The sequence below is a fragment of the Chrysochloris asiatica genome, unplaced genomic scaffold (genome assembly GCF_000296735.1).
Source record: "Chrysochloris asiatica unplaced genomic scaffold, ChrAsi1.0 scaffold00033, whole genome shotgun sequence".
Lineage (NCBI taxonomy): Eukaryota > Metazoa > Chordata > Mammalia > Afrosoricida > Chrysochloridae > Chrysochloris > Chrysochloris asiatica.
The window spans coordinates 22,238,632-22,252,150 of record NW_006408551.1 but is presented as its reverse complement, the minus strand read 5'-3'; the positions used below and the strand labels follow the sequence as shown (position 1 = coordinate 22,252,150).

Genomic DNA, 13,519 nt, shown 5'->3' with positions numbered 1-13,519 from the left:
CATAGTACAGAGTCAGTGATAAAGAGGACGAGCCCAAGCCAGATGGATTGGCACAGTGACCGCAGCAATGGGTTCAAGCATAACAAAAATTGTGACGCTGCCTCAGGACTGGGCAGCATTTTGTTCTGTTGTGAATAGGGTCACTGTGAGTTGGAACTGACTCAATAGCACCTAACAACAACATAATATACTATGATCCAGGTATTAAAGATGAGAAGCTGCATTCCCTAATGAGATGATTAAGAGACTCAGGTTTGTTCTGGGCTTCAGTGTCTTCATCTGTTAAAGGGGATAGGTGGACTAGATGTCTTTTAAATTCTCTCAGCTTTCAAATTACAACACTTTATTTTCCAAAATCACTGTTTTCATGGAATCCCAAAATTAGTTTTCATCTAGGGATTTCTGTAGATACATTATTGTACTGTTGTTCTGCATCGTCATTTCTCAGAAATAATCAAGGCAATTGCCACAGGAATTACATGTAGTCCTGGAAAGTCAGTTTGATCTTTATTTTAGGAGACAGGGCCCTCTAAGAAAGTCTTATTTATTGCGAAATAAACTAATATTTGAGATGATCTAGTTGCTCACCACTTTTGACAAATAAAGCAATTGAAACCAAGAGAAGTTACATAATCTGACCAAATCACCAAGATAGGTAGTCTTTGGCTTGGTTGTGTGATGCTATTCCTGAAATTTCCTTTCTGAACTACCAAGTATATTTTGCATAAGAACTGGAAAGCCTTCTAAGAACCTTAAGAAAGTGAAATAATAGACAAAGTGTTTTGAGTTAAAACACTTATGGTAAAGATGAAAAAGGAAGACTGGAACTCATCTTAGCAAAGCCTGGAAAGACCTAGAAAATTTCCCTAAAGCACAGCATCACTGGAGTAGTAATCAAAACCACAACACTGCCCAGCAGACAAGAAAGCAAGAGTCTCTATGTGCATTTTATTTTACAAGTACAGGGAGCACGGGATAACAGTAACCACCTTCTCTGTGTTCTTAATGAGAAAGAAAAAGAAGATTCTTGTTGAAGTGTGAAGTATTCATAATTTAGAGGTGAAATCTCTCACAGTGTGAAAGATTAAACTAGCAATTGAAGCCTATCCTCAGAAACAAGCCACAGAAGAAAATTAGGCTTCAGAGTGGAGAGATGGCTGCCTGCTCTTGCTGTTACCCATTCTGTAAATGAGTGTGGCCTTGGTGACACCTCTAGAGACTGTATCACTACAAGGTCCTGTTACTAAGAGAATCACACATTTTCCATTCTGGACTGCTGTGACTTTTACTGCTTTAAAAACTGAATGTTTCCTTGGCATGGTTTTCTCATCAGTTGATGATGGAACAGGGATTCTTCCCCCCGACTTTCCCAGAGCTCTGGCCTTGCCTTGCTTGAAATAAGCTTGGAGAGAAAAGGATATGGCCCTGAAATGACTGTTCCTAATGATCCTGTCAGTCCTCACTCAATTCAACTGGGCAATGAGGAGACACTAGGGGGTTACCAGTTGCCATTAAATCAATTCTAACTCATAATGACCTTATATGTATCAGAGTAGCATTGTGCTTTACAGACCTTTCAATGGCTGATTTTTCTGAAGTAGACCACCCAACATTTCTTCCAAGGTGGATTAAAACCTTTTGGTTAGCAAGTGAGCACATTAACCATTGGTACCACCCAAGGACGCTACTGGGAGGATGTTGTTATTCATTATTAAGTGTCGTGAAGTCAGTTACAATTCATAGCAACTCTGTGTAAGATTTCCAAGGAGCAACTGGTGAGTTTGAACAGCCAACCTTGTGACTCGAACGCATATGTGGTCCAGGGCTTATCCTACAGTGCCACAGAGAACTAATTGTTATGCTGAACAGTGACAGTTGTAAGGTCTTGGGCAGAGGTTACCTACACAGCACACACTGAAATCTGCTTCCCAAGTGTTCTGGAGGAAGGCCACAGCCAGAAATGATACATGTGCTTCCAGATGAGTGACTCCAAGAGTTCCCACCTTGGCAATGCTGAGACTGATGGCTCTGACTACTTCCTTTCTCCTCATTCCAGAAATTGTGTGAAAATTCTAGAGTAAGGCTGACTTTATCATATGGATAGCTCTGAATGTGCCTTATTTTCTTTTTGAGTAAATTATTGGAACATTTCAATTAATTTTTTTTTTAAATTCTCATGATATAACTCTCAAGTGAACTGATAACTTAGACCTAGAATAGAAGCTAAAGAGCTTCTTCTAAAAAAGATGTATTCTTGAAAAATGAAAGGAAATGTCCCAACTTCAGCCACTCAGCTGGTCCTGGCTAAACAGTCCTTCCAGATTCAGTTATCTAAGTATCTGCCCCGCATGAAAATGTACCTTCTGCTTTGTTTCTTCAAGAGCAGCTTGCTGGCTAATAGGACTGGAAATATTGGTCTCATCAGGAGACTGGCTAAAAACACAGAATCTTGAGTTTCACTATAGCTTACCAAATCAGAATCGACATTATAATAAGCTCTCAGTGATTAGTGTGCACTTTAAAGTTTGAGAAGCACTGACCTCATGAATTGACAAATTATAAATTAATCTCCACACTAACATCTCTTCCCACTTAACGCAAAATACCTATGTCAGTTCTCTCTCTCCTTCCTGCATCAAATATTATATGCAATGTAAGGCAAATCAACATTGGGGTGGGGGTGTTGGGGGTTGTGTTCAAATATTGCAAAAGATACAGGATTTCACCTAATTGGTAGAAGTAATATTAGGGAACTACTCAAATCACATGCCCAGCATCAGCAAGCAAAGAATTGGCAGCATCTGCCAGCAAGGCCATCTGCCCTTCTTACTTTCTCTCTCCATACATTAATAAGTGAAGGAAAGCAAATCTACAAGGGTGATGGCATTCCTTCAAAAGAGAAAGATTTGAAAGTCAGAGAATTAAGAAAGCCCCTTGGGGGGAAAAATGATGAGGCCCAAGAATATCTTTGAAAAAATGACCCACTTTATGATAGTGCTGTGAAAGTCAAGTGTACAATTTTGTCAAAAGACTTAAACGGAAAAAATAAAAGAAAAAATACCAACGTTTCCTTTAAGTCTTACTTATTCTAAGAAGCAGCTGATTTTTAAAATTACAACTTAAACTGCATTCTATAAAATAAAATTTTTAAGTTTTATTTCATTATTGCCATTTTTGAAGATAGAAGTCTAATAAAAACTTATTGTCATTATCAAGAATGATTTGGTTCCTGTTTTAAAGGCATTCACCTATGTGAGTTTTCCCAGGGCCAGCTGTCTTCCAACAATGAGGAGTCACTGAACTCTAATTTTTATTTTTGCCTATTCCCTTTTCTTATTCTTTTATAGGGTTTCTTTTATATGACAAGTGTAGGATAATGGATACCAATTTACTCCACAGTTCAGTGAAGAGTTCTTTTGAATGTCCCATTTCTTAGTCAGATGTTTTAGCCAGGAGCTATCTGTGGGTTACAGCTAAAGCAGAAGATATTAATTCAGTAGTTACCTTATCAACCATGAGGAAGTTCTCCAACTTTTCTCCATTTTCACAGGTGACTTCACCAACCTCTCTCACAGCTCTGGGCAGGATCTCTTGCACCTCCTGGGCAATCATTCCTACATACAAAACACTCCAACAAGTTTAATCAGGAAAAGACCTTTCCAAAAAATTCCTCTAAGGCCTACATTTAGAATAGAATACTGACAGTCCCTCATGACATCATTGGAAATAAATGAAAATAGATGCTTATCATTCTTAGCTTTTACTTTGATCTGCAAAACATTTATGGAAAAAAGAAATTTTCATACAAGAACCAGTTTAAGATTAAAATCAGGGTGCCTTTCTCCCCTTTTCTTTTAGTCTTCTTATTGGAAGAACTGAGTGGCTAAAGTTGAGAAATTTCCTTCCGCTTTTCAGAAATTCATCTTCGTTAGGAGAAACTCTTTAGTTTCTCTCCTATATCTGATAAGCTATCAGTTCACTTGAGAGGTATATCATAAGCCAAGGGACTAGTCAATATATTAAAATCCCTACACATAGGTCCCAGAGTCATGCAAAAGGTTAAGTACTAATAGCTGAAAGACTGGGGTTCGAATCCACCCAAAGGTTTCTCAGAAGACAGTCCTAGAGATGTTTCCAAATAGTCACAGCCTTGAAAACCATAAGAAACAGTTCTACTCTGCATGCATGGGGTCATCATGGGTCAAAAGTCACTGGAAGGCAACTAAAAACAACATAGAAATAGGGACGGGGTGTTAGCTTAGGCTCCTTTCTTTTTCTATAGGAGATTTGTGCTCCTGCATATTCCTTCCTTCTCGTGAACTCCTGGATTGTAGTACAAACGCCACTTTGCCTACCCGTTCTCTGATCTAGGGCCATCTGCCCTTCTTACTTTCTCTCTTCATACCAGGAGCTCCTCCGGCTTGTTTTCAATCTTCCCAGGAACAAAAGTGAAAAGCAGCAACATAGTCTAACATTACACAAGTACCTTGGGATGAGGGAATAGAGGTGGGGTGTTGAGGAAAGATGACCCAGAAATACCTTAACTTTTGGGTTTCAAAAAGGAAAATTTAGAACACTGGGATATTGTCAAATGCCACACATGGCACATTACTTCAAAATGAAGAAGGAATTAAAATTTCAACAGTTAACAATACAACATCAAAAGGGAAATTTGTTTATTTACCTGTTTGATGGGCAGTGTTTATTCCCATTACAGATGCAAATTCTGGTTTGTAGTCGTATTCAACAATCCTCATTTGGGCGATTCTTCTCAGCTGTTCATTTGTGTCTACCTATTTAATTAAAGAGGAGCAAATTTCATAGGTGTAGATACTTGCTAATCAAATCAGTGCTCACAGTTGACCTAGACAGCTTAGGAATGTTGACAATAGGATCATCCTTTTTTTCTTATTAAACTATTATAAGATAAATTAATTTTTTCTCCTGGGGCAGTCTTAGTTTCAAGGTTCACATCAGTGAGTTTCATCCACTGATTAAAACTCTGAGCCAGTGTTTTTGTGTCCAAACTACCAGACAAAAGCTTCATTACTCTGGCTACCTAAAATGAGGGGGCGATAAAGGCACAAAGTGACTGGCTTACAAGGTTTCAAGGGGAGCTTAGTTTAAAAGTGTGTGGGCAAAGAAAGAGTCCCCACTGAATAGTTTTCATCTTGTCTAGATAAGTCTGGTTAAAAGAGATGGGGATAAGATTCTTATGATTCAATAGTAATAGTTATCATGACTAATTGTGACTCGCACAGTTGTAAAGGTAGACGTTTTGTAACAAAAACAGGGGAGTGGTTACTCTTACAGTCCAGAAACAAAGGACCCTAGGATCATCAAGGGAGAAGAGCACAAGTGGTATGCAGGACCTTATCCAGAAGAGCAGCAACACCAGAGATGGAGGCAGAGATGGGGACATGGAGAGAGGGAGCAGCTGAGGACTCTAGATTCATAGGAAGAGAGGGACTAAGAGATAGTGTCCAGGAGGCAGACTTGCAGAATGTGCCCTTGGTGGTGTAAATTATTATATATGCCTGAGTGTAGAGAAACACTGGTAAGTGATGGTACATGGAGGGGATTATAATCATTGTAATGAAACAATGTGTATGATTTGTTAAATGTAAAACTGATGATCTGCCCTGCAAACTTTTACTCAATCCACAATAAAAACCTTAAATAAAAAATGAAAAAGCTCCATGACTCACTTCTCTCCTCTGAGAAGGGAATCCTCTGCCTGAGAATGGAAGATGCTCACTTTGGAGAGAAACAATTGCTCTTCAAGACTGCAAGGTATTATTTCCAAATGAGCATGCAGGTTCATGGTAGTGGTGTTGGTTGAATGCTGTCAAATCAGTTCCTACTCAAAATGACCCTGTGTAGGGTTTCTGAGGTTGTCAATCTTTATTGGAACAAAAAGCCAAATCTTTCTCCTGCAGAGCACTGGTAGATTTGAATTGCTCACCTTGCATACCAAGTAGTACAACTTGTAACCCACTATGTCACTAGGACTGTTTACACAGGTTCATAGGTAACATTTATACTTGCAAACTGAAAATACAATGCTTTTGAGTTGCTTCTGCACATTCCAAGATGACAGATTGCCAGCCAGGATTTTTCAGCAGCTGGTTCTTCAGAACTCAGACCTCCTCCTCTTATAAAGACTTCCTCCCCAGACCATACCAATCAGTAATTGTGTCGTCTTCTGATCTTCCTGCTCTTGTGGGCTGTTAAAGGCATTCCCCACTGTCAGTGTAGATTCCTCAAAAGCATTTCATGGAGTGACAGCAAAATGATCAAAACAAAACAATGTACTGAATTTTTTATAAAGCTAAATGTTTTATTCAAAGGATTCTCCTTTGAGTTTGAGGATTTTAAAAATTATTTTTATGAAATGATAGTAATAGATGAATTTGTAAATGACATGATTTGACAAGGAATAAGTTAGCAGCCCTGTGTGGACCCCCAACTTTTCTTCTTGAATGTATCTGAATAATAATGCTGGTCTCTTGGCAATTATGAATACCTACCTGGACATCCACCCATATCTTAGAGCAACCAAACATGCTTAAAAAACAACAACAACAACCATGTTTTGTCCCCCAACTCCTCCCTCGACACTGTGTATGAGAAGGGTGGGAGAACTCCTCCAAGGTTCTTAAGGACTTTCAGTCTTTCCTCAGTTTGGCAGGTTGTGAAAGACTGGCTTTGCATTTAACTGGCTAACTAGAATAGTTCTTACTTCAGATGTGCTTGCTGATATGTATAATTTTGAGCTCACTTCAGTCAAAGGTTATCAAAGCTTGGTTTTATTCATTTACTTACTGTTTTATTCAACTAAAAACTCACTAATTATTCCTTCAACATTTCACACACTACACTGAATGCTGGCATTCCACACACTACACGGAGTGCTGGAGATTCAGAAACAATTGCCGTTAAAATTTGTAGCTTGTTTTGACATCATGTACTTGAATGCGAGAAACTTCATTTTGTGAATTCATTCAAAGAATGTGTTGGGAGTGTTCACATGTTTGTTACATGCAAGATACTTTGTAAGCCTGGACAACTTAAAATTCATGCTATTTGAGTTTTCTTAGGCAAAGAACATATTACAAACATCCTCATCATTGTTATATACATTCTATTTTGGAAACTTGAAATATTATTTTGATTTCATTTACTTGAATAGGAGTAACTAATGTATTTTCATTCAAAAAATGGGTTTGGGCATTTTTTTCACTTGTAACCAAGATGTTAAATTTAGAAACATGGACAACTCTCTTGACTTTGTATACATGCATGAAAGAGTTTTGTAGTACTTTTACATTTGAAGAATATATTGGGAACATCCCTTCCTTGTTACACCAGATATACTGTAAAATTCCTATTTTGTATCTAAGAAACTGTACATGTTTTCTATCAAAAAAAAAAAAAAAGTATTGGGATATTCTGAATCCTTACAATTTAAGAAAATCTGGGAAACTAAAAATAAAAATTGGTGGTCTGGACAGGAAGACAGACACATCAAATCTGATTAAATTATGAGAAATGCAGAATGGTGGTGGAATTATGAACAGAGGATAATTCTCCTAAAAAAACAAAGTTGCCATCTATGTCAGAGTTAACTGCTCCATAGTGTTTTCAATGGCTGTGATCTTTTGGAAGTTGATCACCAGGTCTTTCTTCTGAGGAGCCTCTAGGTAGATTCACACCTCCAACTGTTCAGTTAGTAGGTGAGCACTCAACCATTTGCACCATCCAGGCTTCCACCTTATTTTTTTGTTGTTGTTCTTAAGTGCCATCAAGTCAGTTCTGACTCATAGCAACCCTGTATAGGATTTCCAAGGAGTGGCTAGTGAGTTTGAATTGCTGACCTTGTGGTTCAAACCCACCTTGCGAGATAGTGCTTTATCCCACAGTGCCACACTAGGAAGACTCCCTAAAGATGGTGTTCTCCTTTTACTTCAGGCCCCACACACATGGCAGTTTACTTATCTGAAACCTCTCCCACCCCACTCTCCTACCTTCTTCTCTCCCATTTTGAACATCCCTTCCTCAGAGAAGCATGTGTTGACCTTCAAGAGTAGAAGGGGTCCTTCCTCCTTTATATGCTCATGGAACCTGTTCTTTCCCTTCACAGTGACAACCAGACAACTAACTGGGTCATCACCATTATTGTCTTCCCTACAGCATACACCAGGGTACATGAACACACAAAGCCCTGGTGTGGCACTGTAGCATAAGCACCGGACCACAAGATAGCTTTGAACTACAAGGTCAGTGGTTCTGATTCACAAGCAGCTCCTAGGAAACCCTGTACAGGTCGCTGTGAGTCAGAACCGACTCACTGGCACTTAACGAAACCAACAGTATATACAATGTATGAGAATGATGGCACGTTAGCAAGAAAAAAACAAGTAGATTCTCAACTAACATTTCTTAGCGAAATTAATCACTTTTAAATAGAAGGCAGTCAGGGAAAGATGTAGGGTAGGGTGGCCTTGCTTTAGTTGAGAATAAAGCCAGGAACCACCACTCATCTGTCAGTTTGTCATACTGAGGTGGCTTTCATGTTGCTGTGATTCTGGAAATGATGTAACCAGTATTTTAACTACTAGCAGGGTTACCCATGGTGGACAGGTTCCAGCTGAGCTTGCAGACAAAGACAGAGTAGGAAGAAGAAGAAGAGATGGACTACTTCCAAATATTCAGTCACTGAAAACCTTATGAATAGCAGCAAAACTTTGTCAGATAGCACCATAATGTTGAATATTGAAACATTATGAAGAATAACAGAATATTGTCAGATATAGTGCCAGAAGATGAGCCTTTCAGGTTGGAAGGCACTCAAAATATGACTGAGGAAGAGCTGCCTCCTCGCAGTAGAGATGACCATGATGACACAAATGGAGTGAAGCTTTGGGGACCTTCATTTGCTGATGGGCACAACTCAAAATAAGGAGAAACAGCTGTAAATATCCAGTAATAATTGGAACATAGGATGTACAAACTATGAATCTTGGAAAATTGGAAGTTAGCAAAAATGAAAATGAATGCATGTTGTTGTTATGTGCCATGGAGTCCTTGTGGTTCAAACCCACCTTGCGGGATAGTGCTTTATCCCACAGTGCCACACTAGGAAGACTCCCTAAAGATGGTGTTCTCCTTTTACTTCAGGCCCCACACACATGGCAGTTTACTTATCTGAAACCTCTCCCACCCCACTCTCCTACCTGATATGAGTCGATTCCAACTCATATCAACCCTGTACAGGGTTTCCAAGGCTGTACATCTTTACGGGAGCAGGAAGCCTCATCTTTCTCCCATGGAACAGCTGGTAGTTTCGAACTGCTGACCCTGCAGTTCGCAGCCCAATTCGTAACCACTACGCTACCAGGAATGCATAAACATCAATATTCTAGGCATTTGGTGAGCTGAAATTGACTGATACTGACCATTTTGAATCTGACAGTCACAGGTTCACTATGCTGGGAATGACAAATTAAAGAGGAATGGTGTCACAGTCATCATCAAAAAGAACATATCAATGTCTGTCTTGAAGTACCATGCTGTATGTAATAGGATAATATCCATATGACTACAAGGAAGCCCAGTTAATACCACTATTATTCTAATTTACACAGCAACCACTAAAGCCACTGATGATGAATTTGAAGAATTCTACCAATTTCCTCAGTCTGAAATTGATCAAACATGCAATCAAGATGTATTGATAATTACTGGCAATTGTAAAGCAAAGATTGGAAACAAAGAGGAAGGGTCAGTAGCTGGAAAATATGGCCTTGGAGACAGAAACAATGCTAGTGATCACATGATAGAATTTGGCAAGACCACTGACTTATCCATTGAAAAAAAATTTTTTTAAACAACATGAAAGATAACTATACCCAAGGACTTCACCAGATGGAATACACAGATATCGAATTGACTACATCTGTGAAAGAGACGGTGAAAAAGCTCCATTGAATTAGCCAAAACAAGGCCAAGGGCAGACTGTGGAACAGACCATTGATTGCTCATATGCTAGTTCAGGTTGAAGCTGAAGAAAATCAAAACAAGTCCACAAGAACCAAAATATGACCTTGAACATATCCCACCTGAATTTAGAGATCATCTGAAAAAATATTTGATGCATTAGACACTAAAGACCATAGACCAGAAGAGTTGTAGGATGACATCTAGAAAAGCAAACAAAAAGAAAGCAAAAGAATACAAGAAAGAAGGAAAAGATCAAAATGGATGTCAGAAGAGACTCTGAACCTTGCTCTCCAGCATAGAGATACTAAAGCAAATGAAAGGAATGAAGAGGTTAAAAAAAAAAAAAAAACTGGAATAGAAAACTGCAAAGGTAAGCTCAAGAAGGCAAAGTTAAATAATAACGAATTGTGCAAAGACCTGGAGTTAGAAAACCGAAAGGGAAGAACATGCTTAGCATTCCTCAGGATGAAGGAATTGAAGAAAAAATTCAAGCTTCAGCTTGCAATATTAAAGAATTCTATGGGCAAAAAATTGAATGATGCAGAAACCATCAAAAGATGAAATACACCATCACTGTACCTAAAAGAAATGGTCAATGTTCAACCATTTCAAGAGATAGCATATGATCAAGAGCCAATGATTCTGAAGGAAGAAGTCCAAGAGACTAAGGAATTGATGGAATGCAAATTGAAATCTTTCAACAAACTGATGAATTCATGGAGGTGCTCACTCATCTATGCCAAGAAATTTAGAAGATAGCTACCTGGCCAACTTACTGGAAGAAATCCATATTTGTGTACATTCCAAGGAGAGGTGACCCAATGGACATATCACTAATATCACATGCAAATTAAATTTTGCTAAATATAATTAAAAACTGCTGCAAGCATACATTTACAGATAACTTCCAATCATTCAAGCCAGATTCAGATGAGGACATGGAACGAGGGATATCACTGCTGATGTCAGATGGATCTTGGCTGAACATAGAAAATACCAGAAAGATGTTTATCTGTGCTTCATTGACTGACTATGCAAAGGCTTTCAATTGTGTGGATTGTGACAAACTATGGACAAGATTGTGGAACACAGTTAAGTGTTCCAGAATATTCATGAAGGAACTTGTACATAGACATTTGCACCTAACATTTGCAATTCTATATTGGCTAGTGCACATTATCTATCACTGTGAGCATCTTCATTAATTTGATAAATATTTAACAAGTAGCTACCAAGTGAGCCAAATAAAATTCCTTATTTGGAGCTTAAAGTTTAATCAAAGTTTCATCCCTTAGGGTGAGGCCTGTGAGTCTCAGTCATCTCAGGACCTGCACAGTGCCCGGAAAATTGTCTGATGTGTTTGCCACACAAAATCTTTGATGTAGGAAAGAAGGAATTAATGAATGAAAGCAGTAGACTGGCATAACAATCCCTGAAACTAACATAATTGAAGAAAGGGGTCAACCAGGAGCCAGCCTGGACTAGTCTTGCACTACATAGGACACGTCCGCTCAATTCCTGGGTTTTGATAGCCTTTTGCCCACTTCTCATTATCCCTTTGGTCTGTGCCCAGTCTGCTTGATCCCTTGCAAGAGCCCAAGGTGGAAGAAGTGTTTGTTCCTTTGTTGTGGATGGAACACAGAGGAAGGGCCCTCACTTGGACTCTCCAGGCGAAGGAAATGGTCCCTGGTGTCTCAGTTGAATCCTTAAATGCATTTTCACAAAGTCCTATTGCTAGGAATAGAAATTAGGCCTTATAATGCTAATACCATTGTACTTATGACAGATTTTTGGTCAAATAAACTTTTTGAGGGTGGACTTAGAGATCTAAATAACCTTAGTATTAGTAAGTGCCATCAAGTTGATTTCTACTCATAGTGACCCTGTATGGGGCCTCCAAGCTACTGGCCTTTTGGTCCGAACTGCTGACCTTTTTGTCCAAAGTCCAGTGCCGATCCCACAGCACCATACCAGGAGTTCAAATAACCTTATACGTGTATAATAATGTTTAAGAAAATACTCTTCTGATTTCTATTTCTGGTATGTAGACTTCCAAGGCTAAAAATAAACTGCCTGTGTTTCGTGTTCCTTATGAATATACTTGACCTAGAGAAAACCCTTGCAGCAAGGGCTGATTTCTTTGGATCCACCTCTGGGAACTGCACACAGGCCAGTACTTAACACTACAAAGAGTCTTGCTCATCAGTGTGTGTTGAATAAGAAGTTAGGACTGAATTTGGATGTTTCAGTTGATCTTGCCCAGAGCAGTTTGGAACAGTGTTGGACGTGAATGCAAATGACCAGTACAGTCATGCTGCCTTATGCACAACGTTTCTGTATCATTAACTCAAGACCTGCCCTGCAGAGGAAGCATGCCAGTCTGTGGGACTCCAATTTGCTCAGGAGTGTGATCTCCCAGATCTGTTCATGGTTATGGTCCACATCGCAGCTTTTCTGTCTAGCATCACAGGCGATGGAGTGGCACCTGCTTACCTAGAACTGAATGAGGAACTTCTGCATTTGACTTAAGGCCCTTGGAGAGCTATCTTGAGCACTTAACATGTCTACTTCTGTTTTTAGCACACTACTAATGAAGTTGGGAGAAAAATAATATAATTGTTGAACATTTCATCTTAACTGATTTCTCTTCTGGCTTTATTTTTAATTCACTTACTTCATTTTTTTCACACTTCACCACAGAATTTGATTGGTACATTCAACTCTCAACTTCTTTTTTAAATTGATTTTGACATTCTTCAAGTTGTTTTGGTTTTCAGCATATAATCTCCATCTTCATTTTGCTCAGTTTCTGTTGTAAGAACTGCATACACTTGTCCAGACTGAAGTCCCATTGGTAAGCAGGCTGCCTCTGTCTGAGGAAATTCAACTGTTCTTCACTTCAGCCAATCTCATTTTCCCTGTGCTTCAGTTTCACAGTTTTGAATCGTATCTTCCTTATCTCTTGGGTTTTTTGGAAATGTATCCAGATGAGCAGGAGAGATCTTTTCCACCAGAGTGCTCTATGTACAGTGCGCCAGTGTGCTTAATCCCCAAAACCCCATGTCGTTGTTGCCTTGAGTGAGGAGACACCAAACCCTAATGCTAACCTGAGCCCTTGTCAGAACAAGGCTCAGTCCAATTACAGTGTTTGAGGCAATGTGATTGACCACTACATTTTGCAACAGCTCATCCATAACCAATCAGCTGTGGTTACCAGGCATCCTTAAAGAATGGTATATTGCTTCCTGTCCTTTACAGGCAATCATATCTACCCAGGGTTAACACTTGTATGAATGGTTCTTTTTTTTACAAAAACTGGTCTGAGAAAGTTGAAGATGAAGTTTACACATCTACCATTATCATCCTCATCTTACTATCACCTGGTTTATCTCTAGTAAATGATGGAAGGAGCAGACAAGATTTCTAGGAACATACATTAAATAAGTCTGGGCAGGTCTGTTAAGGATATATTGATATGAAATAATAATAAATGAATTTAAAAATCATTTAATTTTAT

At 38.9% G+C, this 13,519-nt stretch overlaps 1 protein-coding gene across 1 annotated transcript in view; it reads right to left on the bottom strand.

Annotated features, from left to right (window-relative positions):
• MYRFL (myelin regulatory factor-like) overlaps positions 1–13,519 on the bottom strand; it is a 247,800-nt gene that overhangs the window by 84,951 nt on the left and 149,330 nt on the right. The window contains exons 12-13 of the mRNA XM_006859617.1: positions 4,685–4,793; positions 3,505–3,614 (exon numbers count right to left, since the gene is read on the bottom strand). Coding sequence (XP_006859679.1) covers positions 3,505–3,614; positions 4,685–4,793 — 219 coding nt within the window. The remainder of the gene's footprint in view (positions 1–3,504; positions 3,615–4,684; positions 4,794–13,519) is intronic.